The sequence below is a fragment of the Stegostoma tigrinum genome, chromosome 25, assembly GCF_030684315.1.
Source record: "Stegostoma tigrinum isolate sSteTig4 chromosome 25, sSteTig4.hap1, whole genome shotgun sequence".
Classification (NCBI taxonomy): Eukaryota; Metazoa; Chordata; class Chondrichthyes; order Orectolobiformes; family Stegostomatidae; genus Stegostoma; species Stegostoma tigrinum.
In genome coordinates, this window is record NC_081378.1 from 27,734,180 (window position 1) to 27,753,371 (window position 19,192).

Below are 19,192 nucleotides of genomic sequence, written 5' to 3' on the forward strand. Positions count from 1 at the left end.
GCCTCACTCAGTGAGTTGTTAAATTGTCCACCACTATTACTGACTATTTGTGGTAGGACTGTTGCTGTTAAATCTGATGTGTTGGTTGTGTGATATTACTTAGCTCTGTATATCACTTGCTGATTATACTGTTTGGCACACAAGAGATCCTGTTTGGTAGTTTCACAGGTTGACACCTCATTTGTAGCTATGTCTGGTACAGCTCCTGGATGCCCTCCTGTGACCTCCAAAGAACTGAGCTTGATCCCCTGGTTTGTGAAGAAAAATCATAGTCAACGTTTCAAGTCTGGTGACCCGTCCTCAGAACATTTCTGAAGAAGAGTCACCGGACTTGAAACGTTAACTATGATTTTTTTTTTCTTCACAGATGCTGCCAGACCTGCTAAGCTTTTCCAGCAACTTCATTTTTTGTTCCTGATTTACAGCATCCGCAGTTCATTCGGTTTTTATTGTGATCCTGCTTTGGTGGTTATGGTCGAGTGTGGGGTACTCCAGGTCATGAGATTGCAGATTTTTCTGGAGTACAGTTCTGCTACTGGCCCATGGCACTTGTGGATGTCCAGTCATGAGTTGCTACATGTGTTCAAAGTCTGTCTCATTTAGCATGCTGATAGTGCCAAACAGCACAATGGAGATTATTCCCTCGGTGAAGGCAGGACTTCATCTCAACAAGGACCGTGCAGAGGTCTCTCTTACTGATACTGTCACAGATAGATGCATTTACAGCTGGCAGGTTGGTAAGGATGAGGTCAAGTATGTTTATTTCCCTCTTGTTGGTTCCCTCACCACCTGCCACAGATCCAATCTAGCAGCAATGTCATTTCGGACCCGTACAGTTTGATCAGTAGTGCTGCTACTAACCCACTTACGGTGGTAGGTATTGAGATCCCTCGCCCAAAGTACATTTTGTGCTGTTACCAACCTTAGTGTTTCCTCTAAGTGTTCAACATGGAGGATTACTGATTCATCAGCACATGGAGGGGATGTGCACAATTCTGTTTTGTATCATTGTGCCCAAAGGTTGGTAGAATCACGAGTCAAATCCAAAATCAATAATGATACTCCTTACATCACGTACATATTTGTTTTCTGATCTTTGTAGGTACATCACCATGAAAGAATCTTTTTAAAATGATAAACATTGTTAAGATATTTGCAGCAGGAACCATTGTCATGACAGTTAGTGGTTCTGTGACAGAGTGAATACAATAGATGCAACAGTGTAATTTTCAAATCTTCCATATGTAGTAGTAACTGTTTTGCGATGAGTTGAAATGTTTTCAAAGCTATTCATTTATTGATTTACATATTCCATTACTACAATACCTGATTTGTTTATTGCAAAATAATTTGTAGATGCTATCTGAAATCAGTTCCAATATATGAAGTGCTGGAAGATCCGGTGTTAGTCTGATGTGTTGCTTTTGGAATCTTTATCAATGTATTTCTACCAGCCAGTGTTGAAGTTGCATTTGTGACTCTTGACCAAAGGAGGCTAGACGTTAAATTTCTGTATATGTAACTTTTCTGTACTTTTCTAAAAGTAAATGTTAAGTGCTTCTATTTATTGGTTAATCTGTTCTAGTTTAGAAAAGTAGAGTCTCACAATTTATCTACCAAAGACTTTGTTTTTTTTAAACTGATTTCCTTTTCCCCTCTCCAGTTGTGACTAAACTCGTCAATCGGGGATATCAGCCACATCTTGAGGATTTCCTGTTGAGGATTAATTTCAATAATTATTATTTGGATGTTTAACTGTTACGTAGTTCTCAGAAATTCATCTTTTATGTTATTGGAAATCAAACTTAAATTAAAATTGATCTAACTTGAAGTAAATTATTAATGCCTGTTAAATTTCAACCGTTAGCAATTTTTAAATTATGCATCTGTCCATTTGTATTTATGTATATATTTTTATATCTGTGCCATATAAAAATCAGTGTTACAGTAAACTTTATGCTGTAGTTATGCAGATACAAGGATATTTAATGTTTTACTGTGCAGCATTTGTATGTGCTCCACGGTGGAATGAAGCTTGATGCTCTCATTTAGTGGTCAGCTATTGTTTGCAATTAAAACAGTGTATTTTGAGGCTGCATATCTTCACATGAGCTTAAGTCTTTGTCATGTTGAATAATTTTAAAATTAAAAGTACAATCACACTCCAAACAATAATGGATTCATTTCCCAATCAATCTTGGATTTACCTGGGTCAGAGAAACTTAATTCATTTCATAAATAAAATGCAGATTTCCATGCAACGTGTGGCTTTTATTTCATTCATTAACAGGACAAGGGCATCGCTGGTGAGGCAGCGTTTATTGCCCAGAAGGCATTTCAGAGTCAACCTCATTGCTGTGGGTCTGGAGTCACATGTAGGCCAGACCAGGTAAGGATGGTGGCAGTTTCCTTCCCTAAAGGATATTAACGAGCCAGATGGGTTTTCCTGACAATTGATTCATGGTCATCATTAGACTCTTAATTCCAAATATTTATTGAATTCGAATTCCACCATCTGCTGTGGCAGGATTCGAACGTGAGTCCCTGGAATAACAGTCCAGCAATAATACCATTAGGCCATTGCCTCCCAATAATTGTGATAAAATAAAGTTTAATTAGTGTATGCACTGAACAGAACTTATTTGAGGCCAGTTTACCTTTGATTCACTTAAATGAACAAAAGCACAGATTCTACAAAGAATCTTTAAAAATTTGCATTCTTTGGGTAAGCACCATTTCAAAATTATGAAAGAAATCAGACCAATTCTTAACATAATGAGTGCCAAGTGGTTCTTAGAATTGGATTTAACACTCCCCTGCTGACTAGTTTGAGGGTGAAGAGTATGTTAAATCAGTAGGCTGTCTGCCCACTGTTTATCCATCTGTCAGTGCCCCCAACTATATTAGTGTTATCAGAGGTGTTGTGCAGCCAGTCTACCAGTGTGTCAATTTTGGCTGTTAAGTGGAAAAACTAATGCACATTTGAAGGCTTGCTCTGCCAGTGATTGGCATTTAACCACTTCTTCATTTAATATGCAGGTTTCCATGTATCTTCTGTCAGTGTTCTTTTAGGTGGGAGAGATCATGGGTTTAGAAGGACCCTTGGTGAGTTTCTATAGTGCATCATGTTGATGCCACACGTTACTGCCAAAATGTCAGCTGCTGGAAGGAATGATCATTTAATGTCGTGGTTCTGGTGCTAACTGAGACAGCTGATTTTTGCCGGATGAAGTGTGATTCTTGAGTATTGTTGGAGCGACACTCATCCAGGCTATTCCTTACTATGCCTGGCAGACCATGGGTCGACTTTGGAGAGACAGGGGGTAAGTTACTCACTGCACAATTCAGAGCCTCTGACTTGCTCTTGTAACCACAGTATTTATATGTCTGGTTGATGGTAGGGAATTCAGCGATGGTAATGTCGTGTCGTGAGGAGATACTTTAATTATCTCTTGTTTGGCAGTGGTTGTTGCCCAGCCCTTATTGTAGCACTACTTAAGTGCAATTGTCCAAGAAAAAGAGCAGAAAACTACCTTGATAGATATTATCACTTCCACTCTTACACCTGTGATATCATTTTATCAGAACAGGTTAAGCTGATACCCACCTTGGAGCTACCATTAATAAATCTAAACCAGATGGAGAAGCTTTGATAATAATTTGTGTTCAAACTAGAAGACATGGTCTGATTTCTGTATTTCTTTATTTTTGCAAAGCACTGATGTTAGCAACTGTTAGCCATAATTGTTCTTACTCGATCAGCAAGTTATATCTGTGAGACTGTACCACAAATTTCAAATGTAAAGCAACATACTGCAGATACTAAAAATTTTGAATAAAAACACAATGCTGGAAATACGCAATAGATCAAGCAAGATCTGTAAAAACACAGTTAATGTTTCAGGTTGATGACCTATATTCAGAACTTCTGATGACATGCCACTAAACTGAAACATTAACTCTGTTTCTTCCTTCATAGATGTTGCCTCACCTGCATAGTATAACCAGTATTCCCTGCTTTGTTTGTGAACTTGTTTTACTTTAAATCAAAGTATTTAAATTACACATTTTAATCATACATGAATTTACAATTTATTTGTAACATTTATTTAAAATCTGCTTGGATAACAAGAATTAGGTAAAAGTTGTAACACATGGAACAATGTAAGTTTTATTGTTCATATAAGTCACCCACTAGTTGTATTAACAAATTTACACGGATCTAACTTTTAACTTACTGCCTTGGAATGAATACGGCACCTGTTTCCAGGTTTTCCAATTTAGTCCAGACAGCCAGCCAATATTGTTATCTATGGAATGCCAATCCCCGTTTAAATCTGCCATTCCACATTGACTGAATCACCATCCACTACCAAGCATAGCACTACAACTTTCAATTGCCATGTCACCAAAGATGCAAGGTTTGCAATCATCATTATCCTGGTCATAAGTACTGAACATGTGACCATTTTGATCATCTTCTGGGGTTCCTGATCCTCTGAAAGCATCACCTGAGCCCAAAAACAAGTGATATTACTGTCAGCCTTTAGGCAGTCATTGACATCTCCACTCATGTGAATAGTCACTATTGCACTACAAGTATTATGGTTAAAACAACTAAAAATATTGGATATCTAAAATTGTTTTTTATAGAAAGGTTGAAGCATAACCACTTGGAACCTATGAACTCTTCTAAAAACCCTGCTTGGTTCCAGAAGAGTACGCTAGTTTTCATTATTTAGATTTTAGAAATATAAAACATTTTTCCTTTATAATTTTGTAAGATATTTGGCTAGACAGCAATGCCAAGAACTGATGCATTGTAAAAATTGTTAAAAGCTTTATGACGTTACCAATATCTTGTCTGAATAAATAGCATTTTGGAATTGGCGTTTTAAAATAGTCGCAAATAATATATTTTTGCCAAGAGCATCTCATCACTTCGTCAGGATGTCTAATATCAGGGGCAGCATGGTGGCTTAGTGGTTATCACTATTGCCTCATAGATGTGCAGATTAGGCAGATTGGCCATTATGTCCAGGACGTTAAGGTTAGGTGGATTAGCCATGGAATCAGCAGGGATAGAGTAGGGGGGTGAGCCTGAGTAGAATGCTGTTTAGAGAGTTAGTATGGACTTGTTGGGCCAATGGCCCATTTCCATACTGTAGAGATTCTATAATCAGTTCAAAACCAATTTACCATTTTGAAATGTCACTTGTTGCTTGAAAAACATAGTGATGTCATGACAAAATAGTTTGATGTTTATAGAGGGGAAGTGTTGGTGGGTCCATAGCTCTGAATTTTGTCATGTGATTTTCAGCATCCACATCAATGACAGATGAAACCTTAGTTTAATAGCCCATGCTAGAGGTTACACCAGTGTACAAGGGGAGTGTCAGCATAAATCAAGTGCTCAAGCTCTAAACTCTGACATGAATCCACAGCCTTCTGTGCCAAAACAAACATGTCTATACCTGCATTTCCTGAGTAATTCCCAGGTGAAGTCTGTAAAATTCTGTTTCATTGTCAATCCAGAATTCAGAATATTCTGCATGTCCATTGTTGTCTTCAAAATCCTTTAATTCTACACAAGGTTTAATTTTTTTGTCTGCCTGGTTAGTTAATGAGTAAATGTTTTCCAGTCCCAGCCAATGCTCACCTTTGTAATTGAAGAAACTTGCAAAAGTTATACAGAAAACATTTTTAATGCATTTTTGTATTGGGTTTTGATACTTCATAGACATGAGTAGGGAGTTCTCCAGTTTACGAAATGATATACAAAGGAAATGAATGTTTTTTTTCCCTGTAGTTTCTAATAAAACTATTAGACCTTAAGAATTTTATTTCTACAAATTGCAAAATCACAAATCTTCCCACTGGTTGGATGACTTCTGGCTGTTGTTGCAGTTGTACTCATTCGAGAGCTTTTTCAGAGTTGTTTGAAGCGTAGTGTGCAGGAACTTGTCTGCCTTCTGCAGAAATGATTTTTTTTAATGTTATAAAGGTTTGTGTTGAACCGTGTTTACCTTGTACCTTCTTGTTGAAAATAAACAGGACTGGAAACATAAAGATAGGCAATATGTGTAGAGTAGGATGATTTGCAAGAGGAAGAAAGGGGAGTACAGGATTCTCAGCTGGAGGCCACATTCTAAATTTAGGTATGTCATGTATCGCCTGTGTTTGATGCTAGATGATGTCTCTCAAAAAATGCTGCTCAATCCTTCTTCGGTAGCAACTGCTTGCATGTACAAGATTGTTGCAGTTCACAAGCATGCGTCGGTGATATTTTTAGTGCCAACGTATTTGATCAAAATCTATCACTTCTGCCCCCATGAGAGTTGGTAAGGGTTAGTAAAAGCTATGGAGATTAGGGAAGGAGCATCATGGAAAGATCCATACTCAATGATGATGATGAAATACCAGGGGATTGATAGCAAAACCTGGATGAAGTGCAAGTTCTAGCAGGTAATGGAAAGACAGTCAGGTGACCATTACAGCAGTGAATCAAAGAAGTAGTAACTGTTTTGGAAGTTGAGAATACTTACAGCTTGGATGTCCAAATTCCTTCTTGTACTCAGCCCAACTTTTTTGAAAATTCAGGGAATCTAAACCATTTCTAATCTGGAGTACAGTCCAACCTCCATTATCCTCCATGTCACAAAATACCTATAATGTATATTGCAATAATAAAAATTCTACAGTATATTGTAGGAGAAATGTCCTAGGAATTTCTTGCAATGTCTTCTCAAAATAGACTCAGTATGTAAACCAGACTTAAGCATCATTAACTCATAGACATAAAGAAAGTGATAAATCCTAAATGTTTTACTGACAAATAGTTAGGATAAAATATTTTTAAAATTGTCTGATATCCTTGGACTAAACATGATGCAAATTCTTGTCAGGGTGTTAAAACCAGTGTTTTTACACTATGTTGTATTTAAAATTAGCAAGGAACAACAAATGATAACAACTTCAGATACCACAGTTTTTTTTTACTAGAATGGACATATACAGTACTATAACTAAATCCAAGTACAGCTTTACTTCAGATGTTTTAAATATTTTCTAATCAACTTGTTCATAGATGTTGTTACATGTCTCCGGAGTGGCTGGGACTTGAATGTGGGCTTCTTGGCTCAGAGGTAAAGACACTTTACTGCACCAAAGAGCTTTTCATTTCAGTTGTTATGTTGCATAATTTTAATTGCCAAGACATAAGACTTATGCAACTTGAAAAATGCAAAACAAGAATGTTATATCCTAGTGTAACAAAGTGTGGAGCTGGATGAACACAGCAGGCCAAGCAGCATCTCAGGAGCACAAAAGCTGACGTTTCGGGCCTAGACTCTTCATCAGAGAGGGGGATGGGGAGAGGGTTCTGGAATAAATAGGGAGAGAGGGGGAGGCGGACCGAAGATGGAGAGAAAAGAAGATAGTTGGAGAGGAGAGTATAGGTGAGGAGGTAGGGAGGGGATAGGTCAGTCCAGGAAAGACGGACAGGTCAAGGAGGCAGGATGAGGTGGTAGGTAGGAAGTGGAGGTGCGGCTTGAGGTGGGACAAAGGGATGGGTGAGAGGAAGAACAGGTTAGGGAAGCGGAGACAGGCTGGGCTGGTTTTGGGATGCAGTGGGGGGTGGGGTCGAGCTGGGCTGGTTTTGTGATGCAGTGGGGGTAGGGGAAGAACTGGGCTGGTTTTGGGATGCAGTGGGGGAAGGGGAGATTTTGAAGCTTGTGAAGTCCACATTGATACCATTGGCCTGCAGGGTTCCCAAGCAGAATGTGAGTTGCTGTTCCTGCAACCTTTGGGTGGCATCATTGTGGCACTGCAGGAGGCCCATGATGGACATGTCATCTGAGGAATGGGAGGGGGAGTTAAAATGGTTCGCGACTGGGAGGTGCAGTTGTTTGTTGCGAACCGAGTGGAGGTGTTCTGCAAAGCGATCCCCAAGCCTCCGCTTGGTTTCCCCAACGTAAAGGAAGCCACACCAGGTACAATGGATGCAATATACCACATTGGCAGATGTGCAGGTGAACATCTGCTTGATATGGAAAATCATCTTGGGACCTGGGATGGGGGTGAGGGAGGAGGTGTGGGGGCAAGTGTAGCACTTCCTGCGGTTGCAGGGGAAGGTGCCGGGTGTGGTGGGGTTAGAGGGAAATGTGGAGTGGACAAGCAGACAATGATGCCACCTGAAGGTTGCAAGAACAGCAACTCATATTCCGCTTGGGAACCCTGCAGCCCAATGGTATCAATGTGGACTTCACAAGCTTCAAAATCTCCCCTTCCCCCCCCACTGCATCACAAAACCAGCCCAGCTCGACCCCTCGCCCCACTGTATCTCAAAACCAGCCCAGCCTGTCTCCGCTTCCCTAACCTGTTCTTCCTCTCACCCATCCCTTCCTCCCACCTCAAGCCGCACCTCCATTTCCTACCTACCACCTCATCCCGCATCCTTGACCTGTCCGTCTTCCCTGGACTGACCCGTCCCCTCTCTACCTCCTCACCTATACTCTCCTTTCTACCTATCTTCTTTTCTCTCCATCTTCAGACCACCTCCCCCTCTCTGCCTATTTATTCCAGTTCCCTCTCCCCATCCCCCTCTCTGATGAATGGTCTAGGCCCAAAATGTCAGCTTTTGTGCTACTGAGATGCTGCTTGGCCTGTTGTGTTCATCAGCTCCACACTTTATCTTGGATTCTACAGCATCTGCAGTTCCCATTATCACTTATATCCTAGTGTGATGTTTATTACTACGAAAGAGAGACTTTCATGGTTTAACTAGCTTTGACACCTAAAAACATTTCAAATCTGTAATACCATGAATAAAACTTACATAGTGTTTTTGGTTAGTTTCAGATCATGTCATTACCGAAGTAACACTTTTGAATAAACAATGCTAATTGAAAAAAAATATAACTAGCTATCTCAGACAACTCTAAAGTATGTGTATATGATTTGGAAACCTGTTCTAATTTGGCTAAGTGATCCCAATGATTGGGAGGTCTGTCAACTAAAATTGCTCCCGTTTGAAACCAAGCATTTTAATAAACATTATAATGAGTGGACAGTGGTCAATTTAACTGTTCAATGGCCTTAGTGATAGAGACAATTTCACAATCTCTTTTGTGATCTAATTAATCTGGGGTGAAATAAATTTCCATTCTCCAATTGTGATTTTTTTTCCCCATACTCAGTCTTCATTTTGTTCTAATTTCACAAAATCAGGTTTCTATTGCACAAATAATTAGCCTGAAAAAAAAACATTTTTCAGATACACTAGCAAACAATGAAGTGCAGTATTGCCAGATCACAAGATTTTTAATATTAGTGTCTATATTCAATCATTAAATACCTTAAATGGCTTGGATTTTCCTATTGGCTGAATCATATAGACATCACTTGAAGCGCTGGGAAATAGCTCCTTGATGTGTGTACAATCATATCCTTCAAGATGAGATTTTCAAAGTTCTGCTATCATGATCAGGTCTGCGAAGAATACTTTCAATAGAAAGCTAACTATATGAATTTTGATGCAGATTACAGCTGAGCACCATACAAGTTATGGTAAGGAAAAATTTCATTGCATACCATATGTAAATTACAAGATGAATTTTCTGCTTTTAAAGAAAAAATTGACTTAAGATGCAATGTTTTCACGGGTGTTTGTATTTATAACATACAGTCATAGTAGTAAACAGCACAGCAAAAGGCCTATTAATTTGGCACCAGGCAAGAAACAACCACCTAGCTATCCTAAGCTAATTTCCCCGTAATTGGACCATAACCTTGTATGCCTCGGCATCAAGGAAAACAGATCTTACAAAGCCAGAAAATAGGGGTGTAAGAAGTTTTATTCTTTATTGTCCTCAGTCCCTGATGCTTTTTGCATCATTTTACAAATATAATCATTTGTCAATATCTATTGCCTGCAAGCAGTGATTCTTCACCTATGAGATTACATAAGTGAATTGCCCAAGAATAATGAATTGGAGCTGGTCTTATCTGCATTTGCTGGGCACATTTTACAATTGGGCAGAATAACCAGGTGCTTTGCCCAATACTGACCACAGCTAGAATCAGATAATTCAGCACTGTCATCGGTCTCTCCAGTTAATATTTCAACTTTACATCACATAACCTACAAATACTCAGATGTATAAAATGTACCCCACTCATTTGATAAAAGATTACAATGACGTTGTATGAATGGAAGATTTTTTAATCTCAATTAATTTCCTAACCTCCATGAACTTGTTACAAAAACAGGAAAGGTGTTGCATGCATTTAACAGTTCATTTGAGTAGTACTTTTTTTACTTAATCTATTTTTCTAATCAATCTGTTCAGAGATGTTATTACACAGACCTGCAGAGTGATTATAGGAAATAGGAATAGGTGTTGGCTATTCAACCCATCAAACCTGCTCCATCATTCAATAAGGCCGATATGATTATAACTAAATTCCACTTTCTGCTCCATGTGCCAATAACCATCAACTTTACCGATTAAAAATCTGTCCAACTTGGCATTAAATATATTCAAACACCCAGCCTCCACTGCTCACTGTGGGAGAGAATTCTAAATGTGAACAATCCTCTGATAGAAGACATTTCTTCTCATGTCAGTAAAAATGAGCAATCCCTTATTTTGAAACGCTGCCCTCTAACTCTAAATTCTACCATGCGAGGAAGCAGGCACCATCTACCTTGTCAACTCCTCTCAGAATCTAATGTTTAAGAGGAATAGCATTCCTCCTTCTAAACTCCAATGTGTATAGGCTGAATCTGTTCAACTTTTCCTCATAAGACATTTACCTTATCCTAGGAATCAGCTTAACAAACAGTCTCTAATCTGTTCCCAATATAAATATAAGTTTGTGATCTTACTTCTTGAGAAAAATACTCATGGCCATTTTCTGTTCAGCTTTTTATTGAATGGTTTCTAAGGTCAGAGAGTGGAAAATGCAAAGAAACACAGTGGGAGATTAAAAAGTGTAAGAAGCAAAAGCAATTGAGATGTGGCATACAATATTCAATGATATATTTTTATCTTAGTCCAAACAAGTGAGAACTTACCAATAACAATGTTAGAACAGTTTCTTGCTTTCTGTTTTTATATAGAGATTTATTAAACATAAATAAAAAGAAATATTGTTAGAAAAATTTCTGAGCAGGTAGGTTGCAAGATGGTGATTTATTTCAGGTGCTTTTAACTGGAAAGCTTTATGTGAAAACCTGCAGATGCCAGGAAGATTAAAATATTGTTTATATAGTGTGTTCGTTAAATGTCTCTAAAACAAATTAGCTTGTAGTATGAGAAAGTTTGCTTAAATACCTTCCACCTTGCATTCAACACTGTCACAAGCTTTAAACGTTTGATTTTCCTAAAAGAAAATTAAACTGGTTAAAAAAGAAGTCTGATATAGGCACAAGGGCTTATCCTACTTTACTGATAACTAGCATTGCAGTAGTTAGGTAGTCTGTATGTTTCTCATAATCAGATTAGCTGAACTAAAACAGAATAGGATGGGTGGGCTCATCATTATGTGTACAAGAATTCAGAGAAAATGTCTGAACCTAAAATGTTTAATCTGTCTTTTTCAAATTACTACATTATCTGTTATGTACTTCCAGGATTGGATGTCGTTTATTTTCTAAGTATTTTCATGCAGAAGCAATGTTGCCACCCTTTGTAACAAGCATTCAATCGGACACTTACGTTACTCAACCATGAAACGTTGAAATAGGTCTTAATTTTGAAGTGAAACACATTGATCTTATGATTAAGTGATAATGAGAATTGCAGATGCTGGAGAATCCAAGATGTTTCGGGCCCGAAACAACAGCTTTTGTGCTCCTGAGATGCTGCTGGGCCTGCTGTGTTCATCCAGCCTCACATTTTATGATCTTATGATTAATATGGGTTTGAAGGGAATTTTATTACATTCATTACTTGAATGTTAGTGCATCTAGTGATAGAGCATCAGATGTAGAGTTTTGAAGCAAGCTTATACAGGGCAGAATTTTGAGTCTACCACCTGGGTATTAATGAAAGCCTAGGAGAAGGGAGAAAAGAGCTTGGACAGCCTGTAAGGGAAGATTACACAAGAAAAAAGGACCATAGGTGCTGAAAATTACACATCATTTTCAGAGCCCATAGTTCCCCATGTGAGACTCTTTCTCTGCCTTAGCATGCCGACTATGCACTAATATAACCTCAGTTAAAGTAACTGAAAGGTATTTAGATGTCCCTTGTGTGAAAATACAGATCTGACTAAAGCACGAGCAATTACTGTGATCTTGCTTAACTCACGACATTGAAGTAAATTGACAGCCTGCCTAATCTCTGTTGATTAAGGTTCTGAAAGGGTTGTTTAAAGATGGACTAAGCTTGAATCAATCTGATTTATTCATAAAGACTTGAGTGGGGAAAACCCAGAAAACACTTCAGGATATTGAAAAGGACAGATCTGTTATCTTAGGTTTTCCAACAGTCATGCAGCATGGAAACAGACCCTTCAGTTCAACTAGTCCATGCTGAACATAATTCCAAACTAAACTAGTCCCACCTACTACTCCTGGCATATATTCCTCCAAACATTTCCTATTCATGTACTTACCCAAATGTCTTTTAAACATTGTAATTGAATCTGCAAGCACTTCTTCAGGAAGTCCAATCCACACGTGAACCACCCTTTGTGTAAAAAATTTGCCCCTTATGTCCTTTAGTAAATCTCTCTCCTCTCACCTTAGATGTGACCTCTATCCTTGAAATCCCCCATCCTATGGAAAAGACACCTACCATTAACTTAACCTATACCACTCATTATTTTATAAACTTCCGCACGGTTGCTTCTCAACCGCCTACATTCCAATTTTAAAAAGTCCCAATCTGTACCTGACTGCTATCTTGCAGTAAAATGCATCTTGTTGAAGAGCTTCTTATTAGATTACCTTGTGGTTTTCCTCCAGCACTTTAGATCACATGAGCCCTGTGGAGTTAGTCAGGAAAAGAGAACGTTGGCTGCTATTTATCCAACTAGCCACAGTTGGGCATCAGTGATAATGGGAACTGCAGATGCTGGAGAATCCAAGACAACAAAGTGTGAAGCTGGATGAACACAGCAGGCCAAGCAGCATCTCAGGAGCACAAAAGCTGACGTTTCGGGCCTAGACCCTTCTGCTCATACAGCACTCTAATGCTGTAGCTATACGTTCATTGGTACGCTGTGGCTGTGTCTGTGAAATTTAGGAGGTGGATTTTCATTGCAGTTCATTAAATAGAACTATAAGTTTAACCATTGGACTTTGTGAAACAATCTAGTTGCTGTTCATCATTGTTAGTTCAAACTTTAAAAGATAATAAGCTTTTCTGATCATCTTTTTGTTTCCTTTATGCTTTTAGTATGATCACTAGGCCAGGACCTGATCATTGTAGCCAAGGTAAAGGTAAAGTTGCCATTGTCCTACTGGACCTTAGGGCTGCTCTCTCATTAGCGAGAGAGACAACCAACTGGTTGTGGTTTAACCTGAGGATTACATTGACACATAGGAAACTGCTGAATGGAGACATTCACATCCTTCCCACTGGTTGGCTGTCCAATAGACTGTAGTCTTATGCATACAAAGAGTCTGCATTTATTCAACTTTATGTTGGCAGAGGTTTCATGAATCATATTTTAGTGTACACCTAGGAGAATTTTGCAAACTTTGACAGAGGGTTATCTTCTTGTTGCTTCTGTGTCTTCTGAAATGTAAACTGGGAATGTTCAATAGGTAAGGAAGCTTTTAATGCAGATTAAATGTTATTTGTGTATATAATCTTATATTGTTTATGGAGCCTTTCTTGGTACTTATTTATTTATTAATGCACTTCTTTAGTATTTCTAAAATTGACACAAATCATTATAGAAACACATTTTGAAAGCCATTTTAGTTTGCTCAAGAAAAATTTGATTCTGAAGAAAAGTAATTTCATAATTCGGATCCTTCAAATTGGAAGATGATGTGCTGAAGTAATCAACAGCAGATTGGAATGCTTCTAAGATTATAGACTACTACCTCAGCTTGACATGTATCAGTAGGATGCAAGTTACAGAACTTTAGCACCTAGAACAGAATACCTGCTTTCTGAGAAATGTGTTACAGAATGGAAAACTGAGAAATTTCTCCACGCATCTGTTTCATGCAGCTGCGTATTCAGTTCAATTGCTATCAAACATGGGGTGTGCTATTGTAATAGATGTCTTCTTAGAATCGGACTTTTACAGTACAGGAGGTCATTTGATCCATCGTGTCAGCACCAGCTTCCAAAAGAGCTACTTTGCTAATCCTATTCTCCAGACCCTCTCCACAGCCCTCTAAGTAATCTTGGGACATTGGTTTTCATTTTCCTGATATCCCACCCCATCACTCAGTGCTTGGATTAATACAAACAAGAAGCCAATTCCAATTATTGACCACCACTGCAAAGTTTTTAAGATCAGGTTAGTACAAAAGGAAAGGTGAAATCTTATTGCCCTTAGAATGCAACTATAAAATTAATCTTAATCTGTAATATTTATTAAATCTAAACTGACTACCTGCAATATTTGGTATTTCTAATCCATAATTTCACCAACCCTGCAATTTTCTTGCAGATTTTATCAAGTGATTTGCTTTTTTAAAAAAAAATTGATCTACCAACAAGTTAATATCTGTTGTAACTTTTATCAGTTTGATTTTATTTAAATAGGTTATTTATTTACCTAAAAAGGAATAATACTTAACATGAATGAGTACAATAAAGTGAGTTTTGAATTCTTACCATGGAGTAAACTAGTTGGAAATAAGGACTCAGGAATATTGCGATATTTAGGAAGATGGCTTCTGGCTGCATCAATGGATGCATTGTTCTTTGTTGATGCACTATAAGAAAATACAGTTAGTTGTCAGATAGAGCAAAGTATTCAAGTATCATTTCAAAAACGCTTTGTTAGTTCAAAACAATAGACACCATTTCTGAATAGAAGCATACAATCATACAAAATGGTATTAAAGAAACAAGATTCATGGTGTTTTCTTTTTGTAAAACACAATGTATCCTCAAAATGTAAAGATTTATTTCCATCTTTGATAGGACTATCTGAATTAACTTCCTTACTTTCCTAGAGCAATGGAAGTCTGTCTCAACGAGGTTAAATTGTAACTTCTACACTGCTATGCCCAAAAGTACTTTGGTAATGGAAAACTGACTCCTTAAAGGCAATTTGTTACCTTTGTTACAGAGAACATTATGTATGTTCCAAGGTAGAGATTTTTCTCAATGGTAGCGTTATGTTCTCTGAAACAGAAGATTTTATGTTCAAGTCCTATTCTGAAGATAAGACCTTTAACTCTCAGTTGGTGTTTCAGTGCAGTGCTGAAAGTATGTCAGAACCTTGGCTGAACTTTTAAAGCAAATTTTTTTAAAAATAATCTCTCAGATGGTTGTGATATTCTGGAACTATGGCTTTACTGCATGACCTTTGCACACTTAATGGTATTGAAACAGAATGAGAACCTATCCGTGAGTAACATACAAAGAGGGAAGAATTTCTTAATAAAAAAGAAAGCCTGTTGCCAGTTGGTTCGCTGTGATGACAGTTTAAAAGTTGTAGGAGTAAAATTCCAAAATAAACTTCAGTGAAACTAATTTCCCCCAAGTCAATTCTTGGACTATGTGCCACTCCTTTTTTTAACAGCTCTCTACATCATAGATTCATTTAGTCAGCTACTAATTTCAAAAAGTCCAAACCCATTCCTTTATGCTTTTGTAAGTCTCTTTTAAAAAAAAAATTGTTAAAATCTACTCAGTTATAGATATTTTTACTCAACCTGATCAGGCACATTGTGACACACCTCTGAAGCAAATGGGACTTGAACCCAGGACTCTTGGTCCGGAGGTGGGGGCACTATCAACACACCATAAGAACCAGCTAAATTACACCATCTAAAATTGCAGCCTATTTGTGAAACAAGATCTACCCTTATGTTGACTGCTCTTTAATCACTCTTGTAACTACAGTATCAGTTACAGGGGTTAATGTTCTTCTCATACTCAATATCAGAAATGGACTTTTCGAACGAGGATGAATGAGTCTAAGAGCCCCACGAGATTATCAAGTTTATACACAAAGTTGCAATGACACATATAAATGAGCTGCCAGAGAAGTTTAAAACATGTTGGGCTTGTAGAGAATTTCTGACTGGTACAAAAAAAATTGGCAGCACTGTCTACATTTTCAATTGACTGCAACTCTCTCTGGATTTGAGGTTCAGGAAGCTTTACCCATTTTTTTTGACAATGATCTATTATTTTGGAGAACTTGCATGCAACTCAGTATGTACTCCAACTGACCAAGTTTCTTCATAGAAATGGGATTAGTTCATTAACAGGGTACCAATGCTTTTCAGGAATTTCACCTATTCACCCAAACATAAAGCATTGAAATCTACCAATATAGAATTGTTACTATTTAAGATGCTCACTTACTTCAAGAAAATCAAATCTGATTTTACATTAGTTATTGTAATCCAACAAATTGGAAACTATACATTGCTAGAGATAAAGATCAAAAGATTTTCAGCAACACCACTGGCACCAAAATGCATTTAAACTTGGTTCCATCCTATATTAGTTCTATAATTAAAAGCTGAGAATTACAAAGCCACAAATGGGGTAGTATTTCTTTCAACTGAGATCAGAGGGACTTGTTTTCCAGGTGGGGCCACACAATGTTTACCTTAGACTTAAATTTATCCATAATCAACCATAATCATACTTCTAAAGACTGAAAAAAAACAAAATCAGAAGAAAAAAACAGAAGTTGCTGATAAAGCTCAACCGGTCTGAGGAAGGGTCACTGGACCTGAAACATTGACATTTCTCTTCACAGATGCTGCCAGACATCATAATACTTCTTAGGCCTTCCAAATCTTAAACACCAGACTGTTAGTTTTGAGACAATAGATATTAGAAAATAAGTCTTTGGTGTGGTCTTAGATAACTGGTTAGTAACTGGTACACATTTGTATCCAGAGATTATGGAATGCATATGCTTGTGGATTGGTACAGCTAATGGGTTGAAATTTTAACCAGAATTTGGATGAAATCAAATACAGGAAGCAAAAGAAAGATAGGGACTAAGTTCAACTTGCTATTAGGTTCATTCTTCCCAGTAATATCCTGTGTAATGCTTGTGTGGGTTACCTATGTGTTAATTTGACCTTTGATAAACACTAATTATTTGATTTCATGTTTAAAATTCACTTGGAAGGTCTATTGTCTCTGTCTATAATCTTACAAAAACTATGTTTCAATCAAGTTGTTGCAGTTCTTTTTTTTAAAACACAAACGTACACAAGGCAAGTAGAACAGAACATTGATTTAGAGATAGTAGGACTATTTGAAGAATATTACAAGATTGCTCAGCAGATTCACTGTAAAGATATATCAACTATTATTCTGGAAAATACAGTTGCAGGTACGTGCTGTAAGATAGACTGTGCAATGGCTGCTAGTCACTGCTCCTACATCCTGGTGATTTGGTCGTGAGCATTTTCCCTCTCAAAGTAGTATAACACAAGAGACTTTTCTCATTCTCACTTTATACAAAAAATGATAGAGAAACTACTTATTGAACATTTAATCTCAACTCCACAAAGGTCCTTACGATAGCTATGAAAAATAGGTAAGGTTTGTTTTCTGCATTGAAACATTGATGAACATTATACTAACTTGATGTTTACTTGACCTTCCATTAAAATCCATACAATTAAATTGGAGTGTAAAATAAGACTGAGAACATAAACTCAATTCACTGATCAAATAAAATAAATTGAAGAATCACCAGCTGTAATAATTCACAGAATAGATCCGTGATTCACAGCTGTCTCAGGCTCCCAAGGATATACTCATAAGTTTTTCACTCATGCTTGGCTTGAAGAGAAAGCTTAAACATGAAGATAATTTGTTTGTTTTGTATCATCTCCAATGTTCACATGATTGGGAGACTCCAGTCTGTAGAAATTAACACTTGCAGAAGAATGATTGAAGCTTCTACCCATTGCAGGAAAATACAAGTGTCTTGTTAATCATAACTGAGCCAGAAACTGATACAGTCGTCCTCAGTACATCTATGACCAGCCTTCACAGTCTCACCGAAAGGAACATGGTGATTTTAAACCAACTGAGGGCAGCAGAGGGACATCAATCAAATCATGAGTTCTACCTACTGCACTGAATGGTGGAGCACTCAACGGGAAAGGACCAATGATACTGCTCAGCTTTATTCCTGACATTGATCCTCAATTGCGTTAATGTTTGTAACATGCTTTATGTTGCGCCACCCACATTTCATTAGTCATGTACAAAGATGGTTCAGCCTTCTCCAGACATAGAATGCCTTACATCATGTACATGCGCTGCAGCAAGCAATAATATCTCAGAAATTATCATACCTTCCAATTTCATACCCCGTCAAAATATTTTTAGACTGTTAAAGTTTTAGCTAAATAGTTCCAAATTAACACTTGCAGTCAGTGACTCCATGCTTTGCTTACTGCAGTGTATTCTTATTTTTATTCACAGGATGAAGGTGTTGCTAGCTAGGCAGCATTTATTGCCCCTCCCAAATTGCCCAGAGGGCAGTTAAGAATCGACCACATTGCTGTGGGTTTGGAGTCACATACAGGCCAGACCAGGTAAGGATCACAGTTTCCTTCCCCAAAGAATGTTAGTGAACCCGATAGCTTTCTTCTAATGATCAAAAATAGATTCATGGTCATCATTAGACTAGATTGCTTTTATCGTATTCAAATTCCACCATCAGCTGTGGCAGGATTTAAACTCCACTCCCCAGAGTATTACCTGTGTATCCGGATTAAAGTCCAGAAAATGTGCACGTACTCGCAAAGTACAGGAACTGTAATACATAAACTCAAATATGTGGAGTGACTGAATTTTGAACATGATCTCATTTACTGTATCACATTTAAAGTTGAACTGATTACAGACCAACTAAAATGTAACATATCTTCCATTTTTAAGAAAATGATTTGAATGCAGAACGTGTATTGTTCTTTTATTTCTCTCCTCCTGGTGTCTTGGAGCATTACTTGTCAATGGGATCCAGCTCCTGCTGACCATCCTTCTTCCCTTCATGACCCAAA

At 37.7% G+C, this 19,192-nt stretch overlaps 2 protein-coding genes across 4 annotated transcripts in view; one reads left to right on the top strand and one right to left on the bottom strand.

Moving 5' to 3' along the window:
• tubgcp6 (tubulin gamma complex component 6) overlaps positions 1-2,241 on the top strand; it is a 52,830-nt gene extending 50,589 nt beyond the window's left edge. For all 3 annotated transcript variants that reach the window (XM_048554264.2, XM_048554263.2, XM_048554266.2), the window contains one exon: positions 1,664-2,241. In XM_048554264.2, coding sequence (XP_048410221.1) covers positions 1,664-1,755 — 92 coding nt within the window. In that variant the 3' untranslated portion in view covers positions 1,756-2,241. The remainder of the gene's footprint in view (positions 1-1,663) is intronic.
• A 1,971-nt stretch (positions 2,242-4,212) lies between these two features.
• LOC125463419 (angiopoietin-related protein 5-like) lies at positions 4,213-18,494 on the bottom strand. The gene is given in 6 exon segments (XM_059654769.1): positions 4,213-4,511; positions 5,475-5,492; positions 5,495-5,659; positions 6,546-6,666; positions 14,808-14,908; positions 18,482-18,494. Coding segments are annotated over 6 exon segments (717 nt in total).
• Positions 18,495-19,192: the final 698 nt, after the last annotated feature.